At 38.8% G+C, this 22,351-nt stretch overlaps 1 protein-coding gene across 2 annotated transcripts in view; it reads left to right on the forward strand.

Annotated features, from left to right (window-relative positions):
- The window catches only part of NKAIN2 (Na+/K+ transporting ATPase interacting 2), a 787,284-nt gene that overhangs the window by 744,641 nt on the left and 20,292 nt on the right, over positions 1–22,351 (forward strand). For both annotated transcript variants that reach the window (XR_436449.2, XM_006778438.2), the window contains exon 5: positions 13,887–13,947. Coding sequence is in view for 1 of the 2 variants with exons in the window: in XM_006778438.2 (XP_006778501.1) it covers positions 13,887–13,947 (61 nt within the window). In the remaining variant the exon portion in view is untranslated. The remainder of the gene's footprint in view (positions 1–13,886; positions 13,948–22,351) is intronic.

Raw genomic sequence — 22,351 nt, forward strand, 5'->3', positions numbered from 1 at the left:
AGCTGAGTCTATATTTCATTTTCCTTGTAGATATACAATTTAGGTTAAAGACCGAAGTATTCTATTAATTGTCACTAATAAATAGAAATAGTTGAAGTGACCCTGAAATTTTTTACCTCTGCAAAATGAAATGTAATCAAAGAAATGTATCATCATGTGGTCGGATTTTTTTAATGCCTAAAGATTTAAATAGAAAAGAAGTTATTCTCTAAAATTCAAGTTTTTAATATGTAAATAATGTTAAAGCCAGAAGGAAAGGTATGCCTTTTGGTATTCATTTACGTTTACTTTCCTAAACAGCTGCATTTCAAGACAGAACTTTTAGTTCCTGAGATAAATATTCTAAAGAGCCATAGTTCCAGGGAGAGAGCAGATGGATTGTGGGTGGAGGGGAATGGTTGGGAGTAGGGACTGAGGGGACTATGCAGCAATCTAGGTGAGAGAAATGACACTCAAACCTGGGTTGAGAGGATAGTGTAGTGGTTAAGAGCATGGATTCTGGAGCCAGCCAGTCTGGGTTATTTACCAGAAGGTGACTTCAGGTAAGTCACTGAACTTCTCTATGCTCCAAATTCCTCACCTATAAAGAGGGTATAATTATTATACCAACCTCACAAAGTGACTTTGAGGAGTAAAAGAATCTGTGTATGAACAGTGCCAGGCACAGAGTGCCTGGTACATATAAATGCAAATTATTGCTCACTAACGCACACACACACACACACACACACACTCTTACATGCACAAATGCACACAGGCACTCACCAATGACATTTGGTAATGAGGTTTCAACAGTTTTGAAGTCATTGAGGTAAAGTGAGGAGATAGATTGTCATCAAGCCTCACTTTTCTGGGAGATAACATCTTTTTAAAAATATATATATATTATTGAGTTTTTACAGAGAGTAACGGAGAGGGATAGAGAGTTAGAAACATCGATGAGAGAGAAACATCGATCAGCCGCCTCCTGCAAACTCCCCGCTGGGGATGTGCCCGCAACCAAGGTACATGCCCTTGACCGGAATCGAATCCGGGACCCTTGAGTCCGCAGGCTGACGCTTTATCCACTGAGCCAAACCGGTTAGGGCTGGGAGATAGCATCTTTAAAGAAATGGAAAAAAAAAAACAGAAGACCTCTCCCTGTGAGTTCAGATGCTGGAGCTATGAAAAAGTGCTCCTTTGTATCTTTTCAAATGTAATAAAAAAAATATATAACGAAATGGAGAACATATTTCCCAGGAATTGAGTGCGGGAGGGTAAGGGAGGATTACAAGTCAGTGTCAATACTAATATATTCAGTTAAAGAATGAAAACTTGGTTCTTATAGCACCTGGATCACAATTTTAAAATAATGAAAAATAAAAAGTTTTTAAATCTTTGCATAAGGGGCCATTCTAAGCTCGCTCTCTCTCTCTCTCTCTCTCTCTCTCTCACTGCATATCTTTAAAACCTTATCAAACACTTTTGTTGTCTCCTCCCTTCTTATTTTTTTAATGGAGTCATCAATGTTATACTCTCCTTGATAATTTTTGACAAGTGTATAATGATATAATAATTAGAAGGAGAAAATAAGAGCAGATAATCTGGGTAGAAATAGTTTGGCATAAATATAAAAAGAATGAGAGCCCAGATTATGTGAATAATATGTACTAATAAAGAATATGTACACATGATCTTACTCATTTGTGGAATATAATGAATAACATAAACTGATAAACAAAAATAGAACCAGAGTCATAGAAGCATCGAACAGACTGTCCAACCTATAAGGGAAGGTGGGGATTGTGGGGGTAAGAGATCAACCAAAGGACTTGTATGCCTGCATATGAGCATAACCAATGGACACAGACAGTAGCGGGGAAGGGGGGGTGAGGGCATGTGCTGGGGAGTGGGGATGGACAGGGAGAGGTCAATGAGGGGAAAAAGGAGACTTATGCAATACTTTAAACAAAGAATTTTTTAAAATATGTAATCATTTTAAAGTACTTTTAAAATTTGGAGTAGAGGAAACAATTCTAAACCCTATGTTTTTAAACTTTAATTTTAAAAGATGTTTCCATAAAATAATCTCAAAATTAGCTGACAGTTTTCAACTTCTACACTCTTACAGGAAAAACTAAAGTAAACGGCAACCACTTGAGCCACTCAGTACATGTTGGGGACAAAAAAAGAAATTAAAGACTACCTTCCTTCTCATGGGAATGGCTGAATAGTCTGAATCTGATGAACTTTTAGAGAGAAGGAGAATCATTACAACACATGGTGTTTCTCCAAGGAGCTCAAAGTGCATTCACAGTTATAATTTCATTGATCTTCACAATGACCTGTGAACAATATGAAATATACCTTCTGTGTCACTATGTAATCAGGAATTTTTAAAGTATAATTATTTAAATGAGTTAGCCAAAGATACAAGATTGAAAGTAGCTGAAAATAGGAACCATTAAGCCTTGATAGTCTACAAGGTGTTGGGCATTATTGCTTATTCATTTGCCAGTGAAAGCCTTCAATCTACTGGGATCAATTTGTTCTTTAGGATTAAAAAATAGTAAAATCTCCCGTCACATGTACAATGTATTTTGCACTATTACTGGGAAAGTCTCAGGGCCTTTTTTAAAACCCTTAACTCTGTTCTTTCAGTTGAATTCTCTATTGTCTCTTTACATCTCATCTTGTACATTGCCACCTTGATTCTTTCATTCTCCAAAGTACTACTCATATAAGAATGCATAGCAAACTTTACTGAAGTTGAGGGTATAATGAGATGTTGGGAAGATGATGACATTGTACAAACATACCAAAAAGTTAAAAGTGAAATTTGGATAATAGCAATCTATAGGTCCCCAAAAAATTAGGTCTTGCTTGTTCACACTGATGTTGCAGGAAAAAAATCTGCCTAGATGACTGACTGCCAACCACAGATGCACGAGAGAAGTCAACCATGTCCAGGAAAAGAACTGCCCATCTGAACTCAGCCCAAATTGCCAACACACAGAACAATGAGCAAAAAATGAATGGTGTTGTTTCAAACCCTAAATTTTGGGGTGGTTTATTATGTAGCAAAGTTAACTAATAATGAATATTCATACAATGGAATGACTGTTGAAAATAAAACAATAAATTACTGATAGTACATGCAGTATCTTGGATTAATCTCAAAAATAGTATACTCAATGAAAGAAACCAGACACAAAACATATGACTCCATTTATATAAATTTCAAGAACCAGCAAAATTATTGGATTGTTGTTGAAATCAGAATTGTGATGTGGGGATAGAATGGAAGGAATAGTGATGACAAAGGGTCAAGAGGGAACTTTCTGAGATAATGGAAATATTCTTGGGGAGTCTTGAGAATGCTTATAGGCCAGCTTAAAAGTTAATATGAATCACAGTGAAATGAATTAAGTTGGGTATAATATGGGTATTTCATAGGATGCTATCTGCACAAACCACAAATAGTGCATACCTGTGTCTTTTAGCTTTTAGGTAATACTCTCCTGAGAATTAGACTTGAAAGAGCCCATGTTGCATATAGGTGCTCATAATACGGTGTTAAACTGTGTTCGTTAGATACGGAAATGGCATACTCAAAAGCATGAAGGTATCCAACATAGCATGTATGTTAGGGGGAACTGCTCAGTGATTCAGTATGAAAAAGTAAAGGGGGGCATAGACTTGGAGGTAGAAATGTGGGCTGGAGACAAACCACGTATGTTCTTGAATGCTTTGCTATCAGTGCTTTGTCTGATGAGCAAGGAGAGCCATTGATGAGATTTTCCTGCCCTTAGAACCATAACTCCTCCTGTGAGGCCCGCCTTGCTCACCGGCAGTAAACTGACGGTAATTAGTGGCTCACCAATGTATTTCTTATATTAGAAGCCCACTGTGGTGTGTAAAAGCGTATATAAACAAATCAGAGGGGGACTATAAAATCATAATGAGTTGGAACCACTGAAAGAGAACTGAAATGGTAATTAAATGAGGGGGAGGAACACTCCTGTTCTCCTAGATACTCCAGGTTTCCCACGAGTGGCATTAAACTCCTCCGTGGTTTATCTGGTAGCCAAGCCAGTATGTTTCTTGCTGATTTCCAAGCTGTGCTCATCCAAAACTCAATACTATCATCTGTATCCAAATTTCTAACTTGGAAAAGTAGGTGAAATTCATGTTAGAAATTTTCTTTTCTGAATTTGAATTTACTCGGATTTTTGCAATCTTATGTTCCCTTCATTTTAGAGTGTAGTTAGTTTTACCAGTTGGATAAGTTAACAATATGGTGTTAGGAGAGAAAAAACATAGGATTTTAGGTTTGTAGAGATAGATTCAAGTACTTTGCTAATTATTTCTTAATCTTGGGACATCACTTAATTTCACTAAGCCTCAGTGATCTCACTTATAAATAATAGTGATGATGGAAATACTCTGTTTGGTTCTGGAAAGAATAGGTAGAACAAGAGTTATAGAGATGTTAGCATGTGCTCAGAATATAGTGGGCACTCCCACGATGCTAGCTATTACCTGAACATTAAACACTAATACCTAGCTTTTCCTTTTCTACCTCCCAGTCATTGCCAGGGTTAGTTAGGCAATCAGTGTTTTGAGGTTTAAACATTGAAAAATTAAAAAGTAAAGCTCAAATGCAGTTGCATTTTTTCCTAGTTTATATATTCCCAAATGGTAATACTTGTGTCATTAGTAATTAATGAAATCATTTCATTATAAGGTAGTTGACACAGTGTCTTTTACTCTCATACTACTGTAAGTTGTGTGAGAAGAAGATGATCTGGGATTTAGGTTGAAAATCAGGAAACTTGGAGAGAAAGAAAGGATCTGTGAAGAACACCAATCATAGCCAAGTTCTGACTCCCAAATTACTCGGTCCAACTAGATTGTATTGCTACACATGGATAGAATTGGCAAGCCTTTCAAGTGACACTTTGATTCAGTTTTGTGCCTTTTGAAATTGTTTTGGGGAAAACCTTGTCTTCAAATTTGAGTCATCCCCAATCCATATCTTATTCCCTTTGGGGTTTTTTTTTCTGTTGCTGCCTTCACAACCATTCATCTTCCTCTGCCACATATAGCGCCTAGTACTCTGCTTCGGAGGTAGGCTTCATTGAATGCTACATACAATACCTTTTCATGGAGCATAAAGCTATTCCCAAGGATGTCATGGTAAAGAAACCAATTGCTCTAAGGTTCCTATTTAACTGTATTTTAAGTTTACTACAACATTTTGAAACAACATTTCTCTCTAGCTGGTATGTGCTACTGATCCTTTTTATTTAGTTTTTTTATTTTTCAGTACAGTAAGTTTTTTCTTTTTTAGTACAGTTAGTAATGTCTCCTTTTTATTTATATTTTTACTCTTATAGATATCATTTTTATATACTGTCAGTCAGTAAATTATGTTTGATAATGATGAGTCTATCATGTATCACCTCTTCTGGCACTCATTTGCCAAAAGAAGATTCATCAACGTTGGGCAGCATTAACTTTTTCTTATATCCAATGACAGCCAATCAGCCTAGGCCAACGATTCTGGACTATGAAAGGATAGCCTGTGTTTCCAAGCAGAGCCTAAACATCCATAAAGCCAGCAAAAAGTTGGAGGCCAATGTGTAGCTATCCTAATGATATTTTTATGACATGATTTTTAGCTGCATTTCTGTCAAGAAACACTTAACTGGAAGTTAACTTTTAGTTGTGAAGATGATAATTGGCCAATTCCAGAAAGGTCTCCAATGGGTTCAAAGCTATTTAATATCTTCAGATTAAATTGGAAGGAATGAGTGCTGCCCAAACAGGGATCCTAGAAGACTCCCAATGCCCCTAGAGTTGTGGGTAAGACAGAATCTTAGAGACCAAAGATAATGTCTTATTCACCATCTCCCAAATAGTGAATGGCTTGTTATATTTCCTCACAGTTACTTAAACATGGAAGAATACAGGATACTCATTAATCTAGCATGGGTTGAGGTATTCACTTTGTCCTTTGACAAATGCTAATTTAACTGCCTATTTACACAGAAAACATCTTAAATGGACTATTTTTAAGCAATGATAACTTATTCATATTTATATTTAAAATATCTAAGGTGAAGTGATCACAGGGGTCATCTGGTTTTCAGTGATGTTCCCAGGAAGCAGTTAACCACCAATTTGTATAGGGCAGTGATGGCAAACCTTTTGAGCTCGGCGTGTCAGCATTTTGAAAAACCCTAACTTAACTCTGGTGCCGTGTCACATATAGAAATTTTTTGATATTTGCAACCATAGTGAAACAAAGACATATTTTTGATATTTATTTTATATATTTAAATGCCATTTAACAAAGAAAAATCAACCAAAAAAATGAGTTTGCGTGTCACCTCTGACACGCGTGTCATAGGTTCGCCATCACTGGTATAGGGGATTCTCCTTCATCATCGTTGTCATAGTTGTCATTATCATCATCATCATCAAAATGTTTTTGAGAACCTTCAATGAGCCAGGAGTTTACTCATCATATCTCATTTCTCTCTCTTCAGTATGGTTACAACTATGTTTAGGTGTCTCCTTTCGTCTGTGGCACCAACACTGAACACTGTCAGCATTTTGACTGACAAGACCAGATGGAAGCAGATATCTCCCTTGTTGAGATACAGTAATTCTCTTTAGATAACCTAGGACCACTCTGCTCATTTCATAATTTTGAAATTTGATACTCAGACCATTGTTGTTTTTCCTCAAGAAGTTTGAAATGTCATAGAGAAGAGGGCTTAAGGTGAGATACCGAAAGCATGCCTATTGAAATGTTCCTCCAGTTCTAAACTGATCTCGTCATCATTGCTCTTCCCAGAGTTTAGGTCATTAAACAGATAGAGATCCACTGTATAGTCTCCATTTATATTTTATACATATACATATTCATATACATAACACATACATATTCTGGTGATGTCGTCTCACTTATGGTTTCTTGAAATATGGTGTTGTAGTATGTGCTGCAGACACAGGTGAAGTATATATTCTACATTTTCCTTATCTTCTAATCGAACACCTCTGAAAAAGAAAAAAAATGTTAATATGGTTTTAGCATCTTCTTTTAACATTAGTTATTTTTGCAACTAGTATTCCAATACAACTCTCTAGTGTCTTCAGAAAAATTTGGCCCTATATTTCCACCATCATCCTTGGAACAGCACATTCCATCCAATGAAATACACTGAAATTTTTCATCTTGTCTATTAATGTTGACATACCTAAGGTGTGCCAATTTACTTTTGCATATGTCTTACTAGTAGAATTAATTTTGCTTTAGTTTCCCTATTATCAAAATTATGTTATTTGTATCATTTGCTCACAAAGGAATTATGTACTTATTTCGTTGAAAATGTCTTCCCAACAATATTGAGTGTTTGCATTCAACAAAACATTTTAAAACTGCACTTTCTTTCTCAACTGCTTCATTATAAATAAACTAGTGGCCCAGTGCACGAAATTCGTGCACAGGGGCGGGTATGTTCCTCAGCCTGGCCTCCATTCTTTCCAATTTGGGACCCCTCGAAGGATGTCCTACTGCCAGTTACAGGGAGCGGGCCTAAACCAGTAGTTGGACCTCCCTCTCGCAATCCAGGACTGCTGGCTCCTAACCCCTCCCCTGCCTGCCTGACTGCCTGATTGCCTCTAACCCCTCTGCCTGCTGGTCTGCTTGCCCCTAACGGCCCTGCCCTCTACCCGCCTGATCACCCACAACTGCCCTCCCCTCTTGGCCTCTAACTACCTCTACCTCAGCCCCTCCACCATGGCTTTGTCCAGAAGAACATCTGGAAGGTCTCCCAGGCTAATTAGCATATTACCCTTTTATTAGTATAAATGAGAGTCCCTATTATATGTAACGTTTATACAACCTTAAACTTAGTTTTACTCCTAAAATGTTAGGGTATTTTGATTACATTTTCTATTTCTTTCATTGAAATGTAACTGACATACAACACTGTATTAGTTTTAGGTGCACAACATAATGTCAGCTACTTTCCATGAACAGTTTTGGTTAAGGAATACCATTATGGCTCCTACCTCAAAAACTAAAGGCATCCTGTGACTCTATTGAACTAGATAAGCTATTTCTTTTATCACCTCCCACCTTTCATATGTATAGAATGTCTGAATGACTCTCTCAATACTGTTTTTAAAGTTAATGTGATATTTAAACTCTGAGAGAGTTATTAGCCATGATGACAATTGACTTTTATTGGTTGTCTTTCACCTTGCCTGAATATCTTCTGCTCTGCCAACTTTACTAAAACATTAGACTCTTTTGAACTTGGATAACTTCTTGGTAAGTTTGCCCCGAAAAAAACCTCCCAGTTTCCAGAGGTCAATTTATAATGGGAACTATTGGTGCAGCCAGAGTTGGCATTTGGTTCGGTTCATTTCCCAGCATTAAGTAGATAATACAAGTTTGCATGTACATCTACTTTTATTCAATCTTTTAAAAAATGTTTAATACAGTCATGCTTGGTGATGCAGCACAATACTTAAAGGCCAGTATTAAGATATGTTTCTGATCCTCTGCAAAGCTTTTCTGACTCAGTAGGCTGTGAACGTTCACAATAGCCCTAAAGGTAATCCTCCATGAGTTATTGTAGATAGATACCTGCACCTGGATTATTCGTAGCAAAAAAAAAAAAAACTTGCAGCATGCTCCCTAATAGTCCAAACAGTGGAATAGTAGGGATCAGAATAACCTGGTAGACACCAGAGATGATACATCAACCCCATTAAATTGATATGTAAGACCTTCATTAATAGCACTGATATAATCATATTGGAATCCTTTGCTGAAGCAATGTCAAATTATATAAATGGAATAAGATGCAAAGAGCACATAAGATATCTACAACTTAAAAGTATATTCAGTAAGGGCATAATATCCATCTGTTTAAATTCAAATTACAAAAAGGATGGGTTTATAGAATCTGAATTATGAATTCAGAACTAAAATAGGTTATTTGATTTCAATGAATTATAGAACTAGTATGTTAGAGAATGAGATAATTGTGGATTTTAAAAAAATAGTGTTTGCCAGCCCCAATCTCCACTCCCAGTCAAAAAGTGTTGAATAATGATTAGATATTGTATCAACATCAAAAATTATTGTGGCCAAAACCGGTTTGGCTCAGTGGATAGAGCATCGGCCTGCGGACTGAAAGGTCCCAGGTTCGATTCCGGTCAAGGGCATGTACCTGGGTTGCGGGCACATCCCCAGTAGGAGATGTGCAGGAGGCAGCTGATCGATGTTTCTCTCTCATCGATGTTTCTGACTCTCTATCTCTCTCCCTTCCTCTCTGTAAAAAATCAATAAAATATATTTTTAAAAAAATTATTGTGGACTTCAATTCAGTCTAAGGGCTCAGAATTAAATTATGTCTTTGTAGATAATAAAACAAGGATATAAACCTTGTTTAAATGTATTTAAAATTTTTAAATTATAATACAAAAGTTTTTAGCATACATAATAGTACACTGAAATGTATAATCTTTAAATTAAACTTTTTATCTGAGAAAATTATAAATCAGAAACAATTGTGCAGAATAATACAGTGAGATCCTATGTACTCTTTACCCAGTTTCCCCCAATGGAAACATCTTGTAAAACTATAGTACAGCATCAATATTAGGATACTGACATTGATGCAGTCGTGTGCAGACAATTCCATCACCACAAGAATCCCTCAGGCTGCCTTTTTACGGCCACCTGTAATCAACCACCTTTCTTAGACCCTGAACACAAATCTGTTCCTCATTTCTATAATTTTGTCATGTCAAGAATATTCTAAAAATAGCATCATACAGTATATAAACTTTTAGTAGTCCTTCCTTGGGTTCCAAGATTACTAGCTAACCTATCTTCTTTCTGCCTTTCAGATTCTCCCTACATTTGTGTGTGTGTGTGTGTGTGTGTGTATTAATTGTACTTAGTGGGGGAGTTACAGAAAAGTACATTTATTCCAACTTCCTGGAAACAGAAGTCCAAATGATAGAATTTTAGACACTAAGGTTGTTATACTTTCAATTACTACAATTGAATCTTTTAAAACACTTACCAATAGACTTCAATTACCTCTTACCCATTAGCTTCTAAGTGAATTTCTGGGATATACCATCATAATTTGGTTTGTAGATTTTTTTTAAAAAGTATTTCAACCGATTTAGTTATAGAGAGAAAATATATCCTTTCAGCCAGTAATGATATCAAGATGATCTGTAATTACCTATCAGGTGAATTAGAAGTGAACAAATCATATTAGATGTATCAGGGTGAAAAGATGAATAAAAAGAAACAGATTTAGGCTTAGCTCAGCTTTGAATGCCAAAGGCTAAAACAACTGGAATACTTTTGAGTTTTTCAAAGTGAATAATTGTATATTTGCCTAGCATAGTGTCTTTCGTTATTATTCTAACCACCTTTTAAAAGGAACAAAATAAAATAATTGCATTTTAACTCCAGGCACTCAGATTTACTGTGACAACAAAGTCACTGTTTGCTTTGGGCACCATCACTACTCTTCACATTGCCCAAACTTCTCCAAACTGGGCCATTTGCTCCTCCCTGAATAATAATTTACACCTTCCCAGAGCTTTTCTGAGATCTGCTTGAAAGATGTCTTCTCCTTTCCTCTCTCAAAGTCCTTCCATCTCTTGAGGTTTATCTCCAATGTCCAACCTGCACCTTACCCTGATAATTAATTGCCAGCTCTTGGGGGAGACAGAAATTGTGTTCCGTCTTAAAGGATGAGTTAGAATTGTTCAGAGGTGCAAGGCTGGACAGGCAGGGGAGGGAGGAGGCGTAGGGCCTTCACATGCTTTGTTGGTAGAACAGGCTAATGAGTTAAAGAACAGAGGAGGAAAACTACCTGATATATTTCAGCAAACCACCAAACAGCTTACTACTGGCATCAATTTTGAGACTAGGAGTGGTGGGAAATGAGGCTAGAAGGGGAGCTAAATATAACATTAGGAAGGGTTTGTATTCCATGAAAAATATCATACTTTTTTAGTAATCACTTCGTAGACATTCGATTGTTTTGTCACTTAGTAGACATTCAATTCCCTTCCTTCCTTCTGACACTTATCTCAATTTACTTTAAATTATAATCGCATATGTATCTTTGCTACAAGATTTCAAATTCCTTTAGGTTAGGATTGGTATCCAAAACAGTGGCTCTAACCGGGGGAAATTTTGCCCTTTAAGGAATATATGGCAATTTCTGCTGACATTTTTATTGTCCCAAATGTCATCTGTCTTGATGGCAGGATATTACTAAACATCCTATAATGCACAAGAGAGCTCACAAAATATTGCTTAACCCAAAATATCAATGATGCTGAGGTTGGAGATCCTTGCTGAGTTCATCTTTGCAGCCAGGTAGCAAATGAGCAGAGTTGCACATTATGGGAGACAGAGTTGTCAGAAATGATTTGAAACCCCTCTTCTGTAGGTGAGTTTTATAAATCACCATGAGGGAGTAAAATTAATTGGAAATTTATATGGTGTAGGAAAAATTAGAAGATAACAGAGGTTTATGAATTTTGATTAATTTGGGAAAAACAAATTTTCATTTGTATTTAGAGGAGACCAATTTAAAAGCTAAAGTTCTCTTAATCAGCAAGCTTTTGTAATGAAATGCAGCAGGATTTACTTTTCTATCAAAGCCGCTCCCTTGATAGTTAAAGAATGCAACCAGACACAATTAAAAGATCACTGGTAAGCAGAATACAGCACCTTCCCTGAATTCTGGGAGAGTGGTGCAGTTAATAATCTAGGAGCTTAATGAAAAGTTGAACTTTTTTGGTCCTAAATCTATCAATATTGCTTACCTACATTTTTATATTCAAAAGTGATGAAATAGTAAGAGTCAAAAAAAATTTGTGATTTTGTAAAAAAAAAAAAAATGTTTTATCGATAATTCAAGTAACAAATATTTAAAACTGAAAAGTAGAGATAAATTATTAATAAATCTGTAGCAATTAGCCATGGATGGTAAGGACTTCATGTGGAGGAAGGGAAGGAGTTATAGACATGACTGGGGCATTTAATCAAACCATTGCCTCTTTACCTAGCTACTATCATATCCAAGTACCAATGACAGAGTATCCATGGGGCCAGGCCACTCAATGATTAGAGATTTTTATGGGTCCTGGTGGATAAAAGATTAAGAAGTGTTAGTATAATCTATTTTTCCAGTACCCATGAAAATACTAAAATCACCATATGACTTTGTTTGGTCAAATCAAAATTTCTTCTAAAACCAAATGGGAGACACTGGTTTTTAATAATACTCTGTACTTGAAAAATCAGTCCCGTAAAAGCAATGATCCTGATGATTCTATTATATAAGAAAATAGTTCTTACTATCACTATTTTATTGCCAATAGCAACATATAATTCAATGAAAAAAATGCTGGAGGTTGATTTTTTTTAAAGAAAACTAACTCTGCTAATACAACATCAGTGATGGTATCCTTATTTAGCTGTTTATTTGTGCACTGGTTCAGATACTGCATTGGGGTGGGGGGGACGGGGGACGGGTACACATTCCCTCTCATCCGGGACCTTAAAACAAAAGCCCTTGAAGAATATGTTGCACAGCCTTCTCTCCCATCCATTCCTCCCGGAGCAGGGTCACTGCTTCTGAGCCAGGATAGCCAGTGCTCATCCCACGCCGGTTCTCTTTGGAAGAGAGTTTGAAACTGTCGCATGGTACTTTCTCCTTCAAACCCAAACTAGAGATTTCCTAAAGTTTCCTTTAGCTGGACCCCCTTTGTCTCCAAATAGTTCTGTGCTCGTTACATCACTGTCAGTGTCCCATCCGACTTAAAATCCTCCGCTCACATCTTCCAGAAGGATCGCTGCCAGCGAATACAAGATCTTCAGTAGGCTCATCACGCAGGGCCCTGCTCCTCAGCTTCCCGATGGGAGGCTGCAGCCTTTCCTAAGGTCCCCTCCCTTCCCCACACCAAATGCTGTCGTGGGGGTCAGGACTCAACGCTTTTCTGAGATGCCATCGTGAATAATCTTCATCACCATCCTGAGGACGTGTTTTTAAAGATTATTTAACTGGATTATTTGGGGTGATAATTTTTCCACTTATCAGGAATGATATTAGTTTGCTTCCTTCCAGCAGTGCTCATAACTTGACTAAATAAAGAGACTGGTATGAGGGAATGCAATCTAAGGGGACAGATATCACAGGACTTTGCCACGCTCCTGTACAGGGACCCATTTCAGTCAGTGAAGACTTGCCTGCCCATAGGGGCCTTTTTGCGGTATGTTTCAGAAAAGACAACGTGATGTGTGCAATCCTGACTTTAGTGCATTGGGATACTCATCACCCACAGGGGGCCACCTCACCCTAATTAGACTTGGTCTGCCCGGTTCCTGTTCGAGGTCTAAATAAGAGGTCTTTTTACTGATAGAGTGTTCTTGCCACATGCCATGGAATCTCCTTAATATTTTTCCCTGAACGCGTTTTTATGCTAGTCATTGGCTCATGTAGGTAAATTAGAAGTTGATTGGCACAAATGCAAATGTTATTGCATTAATGAGTGGCCATAATTCCTTTTTCCTTTTCCTGCATCTACAATAACTTGTTTTAGATTGCCTGGCAATTAGCAAGTCTTACACATAATTGCAGGTCAGAGGACAATATTTCTTTATCAGGCAGATAGACATCACTGGAATCGGGAATCCACACTGGAGTCAGGATCCCGTCTGATGGGCCATCTTGGAACACTAGACCTAGTCCTAAACTGCCTGCCTTTGAAAAGTCACGCCCCAGCGAGCTCCAGTTCTGTTGCCTTTGCCTCCTGTCTAAAGCACCTTTGTTTTGTTTCAGCTGGCAGGGTTCATCTACGCCTGTTATGTTGTGAAATGTATAACTGAAGAAGAGGACAGCTGTAAGTACTAAAGCTCTATTCTGTTTCTTTCAAGCTCAAAGCATCTTCCCAACTGCCTCCTGCCTAGCCTTCCTCGTGCTCAGACAATGTCCCCCAACATGTGATTAGAACAGGCGATAAGCCTTTCATATCCATAGGGCTAAAGTGTTTTCATAAAAGTATAGAGGATAGCAAAACAACTGGGGAAGGATTCATTTTGAAAACATATTTCTTTTTTATTGGAAAGTACTGTTAAGATCTTATAACAACTCAAGTAGGAAATAGGAAGAGGCAACTGGAGATGGAAGTAGTTTTTAAAATTGGTTAACTTGACTGTTCTGTTTCTATAAACCTTTTATTAGGTTTCGATAACTAATCAGTTTTACCCAGGACTACAAGCCTTAACAATCAACAATAGTTCCTAAAAGTCTCACAAGAATTAACTTCGGATTAATTCAAGAAGTTTGTCTTCAGGAAAGCAAAATTTTATATTTCCTTTTTGTTCCTACTCTTGGATGCAAGTGGCTAGAACTCCGTGTCTGAGTCTCAGTGTGGAGTCCTATTGCTTGGTCCAGAGTTGAGTCGGCGGTGCCCTCCTGCAGGCCTCGAGTGGCTCCACTGTCCTCTGCTCTTCCAAAAACAGCAGGTGCAAGGTTTCACTCCGCCCTTGCACCTAAGAACCTGAAAGAGGGGGATTGGGAAAAGACTTCGAGTCTCTCTGAGTGCTATCCTGGATACTTGCCCATGTACCTATATTTACTCAGGAAAAAATCAAAATTGGGAATCATGCTTTTTGGTTTCCAAAAATATTCATAGTGATGGGGTTTTGAGACAGAGTGGGAAAAAGTCAAGAATTCACTGCTCTGTTACAGGATGATTTGAGGAACACACAGTACATAGTTTATATTATTTTATGTATGAAAGGAAATGATGGCCCTTTTGCTAAAAAAGCATTTGTAAAACATTTTTCAATAGCAAATCAAATGCTCTGTGAGGCTTTGGAGATTTTAAGATTGGTAGCACACAATCTTTTACCTCTAGGCAGTTACCGTCTGGTAGGAAGAAGCAGTGGTGTGGACAAATAAGTATAAAACCCTCCAGAGTGCATAGTGGGGGAAAATAGGAAAGGGACCAGGATAGTCATTATAGAGAAGAATACTCTTACACTCTTGAGCTTGGTTTTGAAGATGAAAGATGACTAGGGTAGCCAATGTGGGAGTAAGGTGATTCCAGGTAAAAGGTGAGAAAGCACCAAGGCATCTCATAGCTAGTCATGTTGGGAGCACAGAAGCCAAGTTAATATGACTGGGTTGTGTCCTGTGCTAGAGGTGGGCATCCAGAGAAGATTAGAAAAGAGAACATGGATGAGACAGTAGAAAAATGGTGTGACAGAGTGAGGAATTTGGTCCTTGTTTTGTATAGCATGATGGCAAATCAATTGGCAAGTAGCTTATAAAAACAGAATAATATAATCAAATTTTTACTTGAGAAAAATCCCAGTGTGGTCAGTGTGAAGGAAAGACCAGAAGCAGTGGTACAGATTAGAGTAAGGGAGACTTGTTAGACCTAATGACAATGACTGAGATATGAGATCATGAGGTCTGGACCATGTTGTAGAGGGACAGCATAGATATGACAGGAGACATGCTGAAACAGAGTGCTTAATGGGCTATGGATGGTACTGTGTAAGGGACAATGAAGACACTGATAGGTTCCTGGGTTTCTGGTATAAGTGAATGGGTACATGGAAATGTCACTTGAGGAAAATAGAATGGGAATGTGAAAATGGGTTTCATTTGAATAGGTTTAGATGAAGATGCCTAATGAATATGCAAGAGAAGGCATCTATGAGTACTTGTCTTATGCACGAAACATGTATTCCAAGTTAGGACGGGTAATAGATTAATGGATTCTTAAATGCATGGACCCCACAAACTATGGATGTGCATTCAGATATTACCATGCAGTATTTTTGTGCCAAATCTTTAATGAAAGTAAAGTCTACAGTAAATTTCATATGAGAGTTGAGTTCCTTTGGCTATAATGATTGGTTTCATTTCATAATGACACCAGTGCATTTTCTACTTCAGAAAATACTGACACGCCAGCTCGCCTAGACAGATAATCAGTATCTCTCAAGAATAGTATCTCCCAGAGGGGACCCTAGAAATACTGGTTCCATAAGATATACTGGTCAAAACTAGATCCCAAAGCCAAATAAGTTTGACACTGGAAATTTAGAATGTACATTTACAGAGTCACATCTTTGTGACCACTGCAATAAAGAAGGATATTCAATTTTTCTTAATCCACGATTGAGCCATATTACATTGGATGACATATAGTGAGGCCAAATGCAGATCACAGCGAGAAGCCACAAATAGTTTTGCAGTTTTATTATACTCATAGTGTCCTGGAGCGAACACTTCATGCCACATAGGGCCACACAGAAAGCGCCAGGGTAGATCACAAGGCAGAGAGAGAGAGCAAACTATAGGCAAGCACCTTTACTGTGTTTTTTTCCATCTAAGAAATGGGCAAGGCAGGCTAAGCAGGTTGAGTACTAGCTAGCTAACTGTAAAAGTGGCACCTTGTGAAGTGCATGTTCACTTGACTATTAGAGAATATAGTTTGGGGCTATCTAAATACCACATGATCTCACTCATTTGTGGAATATAAAGAACATTATAAACTATTGAACAAAAATAGATACAGAGGCAAAGAAGCATAGAACAGACTGTCAAACTACAGCGGGAAGTCAGGGAGGGTTGGGAGGCTAAGAGATCAACTGAAGGACTTGTATGCGTGCATATAAGCATAACCAATGGACACAAGACACTGGGGAGGTGGGGTGAGGGCAAGTGCTGGGGGTTGGGGAGGCTGGGGGGAGATCAATGAGGGGAAAAGGAGACATGTATTACTATTTATAATACCTTAAACAATAAAATAAACAAAATCTAAAAATAAATAAAGTCTCCAGGTATTTTAGGTGAGCAAGGGCTTACTTGGGATCAGCCAGTGGTCATTTTGTTGATGTTAAGACAATTTACAAAAGTTAAAAGTTATAATAATATCCCAAACACCTGAACACAGAATTCTTTTCCATAAGAAGTCTTAATATTCCAGAGAATTGGAGTTCCAGAAAGCACATTTTAGGGAATTCACCCTAGACCTAGTTTGGGCCAAAACCAAATATATTTTGGAAGATCAGGTTTATCTTTCAAGCATCTAATCAACTATTTTCCCAGAGACTCTGAAATAATGCTTATGTCTTTTTATGTATTTTGACCACAATACTTTATCTTCCTTTATTAATCCAACTTCTCATAGGCAAGTTTTATCATTTTAGTCTTTTTGCTTAGTGGACAAGATATGAATTACTTTTCTTATTTTTATATCCAAGTAGAATTACCTTAGAGTTCACAGGACTAAACAGCCTGCAGGAGATGCTCCTCTGGGCTACTTCTCTGTCCAGACAGTTATGAGTATTGAGTACAATGATTTCATTTAATATTTTCATGTATTGTCATAGTCTTGGTCATTTATATGTTCCATCTCTAGACTCTGCCTAGAACACATGACTTCCAATGCTTAAGCGTAAAGGTTTGAAATTTTGGTCTAATTTTTGGTAATTATGTCACAGAGGAAATTATTTTGATCCTTTAAAAGCATCCTGGCTTGTTGAAAATCACACACACACACACACACACACACACACACGCACGCATGTGCGTGTACTCACAGAAAGTAAGCCCTGATGGATGGGACAGGTTTAATGTCTGAGTCACGGGGAAGGGCTGGGTCTCTGTGTCTGCCTGCCTGCTGTGGATTTGTAATGAAGCATCCTGATAGGAGTGCCGTGCAGGAGGAGGTGCTACCTACCCGCCGGCCTAGTGGGTTAAGTTTCCATCCCTCAGAGCCCCGATAGGAAGAGAGAGCAGTTTGGGTTCTGTAACTGCTGAGCGAGGTAACAGCCCAAGTATGGCAACTGGAGGATTATAATGTTCTTGGTGTCAGTATGAGGCTGGCCAGCCATGGGCTCAGTTTTGACACCTCAGACCTCAGCAGCAAGTGTGGCGAGGGAGCCGCAGAGACCTCTGGGAGTGGTGGAGAGGGTTCGGACTCAAACTTAGACGCGTGAAATAGCAATCAACCCTCACTGAACTAGAAGGAGTGAGATTGCAGGCACGTCAAATGCCTGAGAATTTTGTTTTTCTTATTTCTCCTTTTAAACAGGATCTCATTTGCTTTTCTAGAGCTCAATTTAATGAATATTTATATGGACATTTGAATGCAAAGTTATTGATTTTTCCTATGAAGAAGCCTGGACCTCGAAGGTTATGTCTCTTAGCCTTTCATTAGCTAAGCCAGAGCCACAGCCTTTCATTAGCTAAGCCAGAGCCACAGCCTGAGGGGCGGCTGGCTGTGCAGACTCACAGGACGCCACTGCCATCTGCTGTGCTTCCCGGGAGATAGCAGCCACCCTGGGAGCATAGTTTCAAACAGAAAGATGGGACACTCCTGCCCACAAGTATTCGTCACCCGGGTCTGCAGTGGTAAAATACAAAAACTGGGTAGCTTAGCCAACAGAACTTTATTGTCGCACAGTTCATAAGGTTGGAAGTCCAAGATCAAGATGTTGGTAGGTTTTGTTTCTTCTAAAGCCTCTGACCTTGGCTTACAGACTACTTGCTTCTTGTTTTGTCCTCACCTGGACTTTCTTCTCCATGTGTACATGGCCTTGGTGTCTCTTATTCTTCTCATAAGGACACCAGACCTGTTGAATTAGAGCCTCACACTTATGGCATCATTCAACCTTAATTACCTCTTGGCCTCATCTCCAAATACAATAACATGGGAGGTCAGGCCTTTAATATATAAATTGGGAAAGAGAAGAGACACAATTCAGTTCATAACATCCCATATTCACACACACACACACACACACACACACACACACATCATGTGGCTCCCAGATATTTGAAAATATTTATGTGGCACAGAGTTGGGCTACCTTGGCTCACTGGCCCATTGGCTTCCTATGGGTAAGAGGGTCCAGGCTACAGTGCCATCGGCTCCCCAGGCTCCATGCTCACCGTCTCCAGGCAGGAGCATAGGGTCAGCACCTTCTGCTTGGGTCAGGGTGATCTGCCTTCCAATGAGGAGCTCCTCACCAGGAAACAGAGCTGGAACCCTGCTCCAGGAGGTATGCCTTGATGCATGGACCCTATTTGAGTGGGACAACTATCCCAACCTATCTTACATAATAATAGACAAACATGTAAATTGACCATCCCTCCGCTACACTCAACAGCCAATCAGGAGAGTATGTAAATTAACCCAACAAAGATGGCGGTTAATTTGCATATGTAAACCAAAGCAGCAGAGCGAAGATTGAAGGCTCCGGCCAGAGCGAAGGCCTGGGTTCCGGGTACTGGAGGAAAACCGGTGCCGGCAGCCAGGGGAAGGGAAGGCCTATTGCACGAATCTCTTCATGCAACAGGCCTCTAGTCCTGTATAATAAAAGGCTAATATGCAAATTGTCCCCTCGACTGGGAGTTCAGCCCCTCCCCCTGGCCGGCCTGACCTGATCACCCCGATCGGGGAGGACCGTCCCGACCCCACGGGTGCACGAATTCATGCACCGGGCCTCTAGTTGTTTTAGATTTGTTCATGAAAAGGCAGCTTTGTGTCTTAGGGGGAAAGGCTTTCTCCAGGAAAGCAGACACCCCTTGCTGAGCCGTCTTTGTGGCTGGCTCTGCACCACACAATCTGGTGCCAGCCGTGCTGAGTTTTCCTTATGACCTCTGGTCTTTTCAACTTGTTCTCTTTCACAATAGTCTGTGGAAGAAATAAGATGTTCTGAGATTCCTGGTCTGATGTGCCTTTTATTACATACTATGCAGCTCTTCTCTCATTTAATCCTCAGTTCTGCACCACAGTCAGATGCCTACTTCAGTGATAGGACTAAGAACATATGTCTCTGCTTCATTAGCATCGTTAGATTAAAAAAAATCACTGATCCATAATAGAAAAAAATCATTTCATTTCTCAATTTTTATTATGCTTTCTTATAAACCTTTTGCTTCATAGCTAAGCTAAAACTAAACATCTGTCCTCTTTTTAAAAAATGGGTCCATTTTTTTAAGTAGACACTATCTTTTCTAAAAGAGATCTGATGTGTTATTAAATATTCAAATAATCTGGAAAAGGTTATGGCATGTCATTTTAAAAATATATTCTAGGGGACTTCTTTTTTGAAAAATGAATTCTAGATGTTTAAACATGTAGACATACGCATGCAGGAACCTAGCAACCAAGCACGAGTTCATAAAAAACCTGTCCTGAATTCTTTAAACCCACTGGCCTTGGGATAAAAGTCCCAATCGATTTATAGAATCTTTCATTTGAAAAGCAAACCACAGGAAATTATTCACTTCTCTGAGGCTAATAATTTTCTGTTATTTTTGTTTGATCTTTTTCTTCTAAAGCCTGCTGGCCTGCGCATCTGTGTATTGAACTCCATTCTGTATGTTTTGATCATTTTTTCTGTTTGCCAAGATCATTGGGTTTGGATGCAATTCTTTGAGCACAATCATACACTCTCCCACCTGTGAGGGAGGCTGGGGGTGGCGGGGGGAGCAGGGAGAGCTACTCCCCCATTTAAAAATATTTGTTTCTTCCTGTTTATAAAAGATTGCATGTTGGCTGCAGAATGTATAGAAAATACAGATATAAAAAAAAATAGAATGCCCCCACAATTCTGAACTGGTTCTCAGCATTTTGGCATGTTATATGTCTCCTGGTCTTCCTTCTTTCCTCCCTTCTTTTCTTTCTTCCTTCTTTCCGGTCTATCATCTGTCCATCTACCTGGTTGTTAGGGCCACACCATACATCTGTTTGGTAGCCTGCGCTTTCTTTCTTGTTACTTATATAAATCACTCTATATACATAACCTCAGGGGCAGGAAATTAGCAGTTTAAAAAAAGGTGCCAACTTCTTGAGTGTCAGGTTGGCAGGTAGAGTTATGAGAATTATGTGTCTATTTTACTTTTTAAGTGTCATACTCAAGCAATCAAATGAAGGCATCATATATTATTGTTTCATCATCTCTTTGTAACATTGTTTTGGAATTCTGAAAGTGGCTTGGTGAAATGATATTGTCCATATCCGCCAGCCTCCCTCCCACAACAAAACTTGCAATTACTTTCCCCATCTCTGAACAGAATCACCTATTGTCTGAGACTGGAGCCCCAGACTTATAATGCTGCTCATCTCTAGCCAATCACTGGCCTTTCCAGTCATCCATCCCCCTGACCAGATGCTCGCTGCCTGCAGATCTCTATGTCCCGGCTGGTGCCTGCGCGGTCTCCAACTCCCCAAAGCCCAGCAGCTCTGCATTTATTTAATTTTATGACTTTTTGTCCTACTTAAGATTTCTTTTGAACTAAGAATGCTGCAGGGCTTTAAACAATGGAAAACTATTGCCTATGGCTCTATTTCAACATCTTAACTTTATAGATCCATGAGGACTAATTGATGTGTCCAAGGTCAGGGAGCTTGTTTGTGAACTTTTGACACCGATACAGCACATATTGACTCCTTCAGAGTAAGAGCGGGTTAGGGATGCCACTGAGGACCACACCTGCCTTGACCACGGCTATATCCCCAGCATCTAACATATCCCCTACCTAGAGCAGGACTCAGTAAGTATCTGGGAACCCAATGATGAGTCATTCAGCTCTGCACAAACATTTCCTGGACTATTTGGAAACTGCCAAGGAAATGTGACATTTTCTTAGACCCCAGTTTATCCAATTAAATGAATAACCAATTAGCCTAAAGCCCCTTTTGTCATTTTCTAAGGGAATAAAAGGAAAAACAAAAACATGCTGTCCTATGTAAAAGACTAAATAAATGATCGACCCCTGAAACAAATACCCACGTATACATATGCCTCCTGTCAATCACATGCCAGTTCCTGTCAGTGGCAACCACATACCCCAACAGTGAGACAGGGCGATTTTTACAGTAACTCTCCCAAAATTAGCGCTGCTCTCTTTTTCAGCATACTGTTAAATTGCTCCCTCTTGTGGTCATTGAAGAGAAAAGAAATGAGCTTTTGTCTTTCAATGTGGATATTCGGGTCAAAGTTGAGTCTGATTCTTCAACAATTACTTCTTACTCTCCTCCTTTTCTCATAATGTCTCCTCCATTATACTATACTGCTTTGTATACACACTCACGCACACATTCACACCTGCACATGTGCACCATGTCATCTTTAAATAAGGCTTATGTTTCCAACTCAAAAATATGAGGAAAAGAAAGTGATTCATTCTCTATCTTTTGTTGATTCAATACAATAGGGACCTTGATTCTAACTTATTTTATGTGTTACAGAAGCAAGCACCAGGCCCTTGTT

This window comes from Myotis davidii, unplaced genomic scaffold (genome assembly GCF_000327345.1).
Source record: "Myotis davidii unplaced genomic scaffold, ASM32734v1 scaffold147, whole genome shotgun sequence".
In the NCBI taxonomy this organism is placed as follows: domain Eukaryota; kingdom Metazoa; phylum Chordata; class Mammalia; order Chiroptera; family Vespertilionidae; genus Myotis; species Myotis davidii.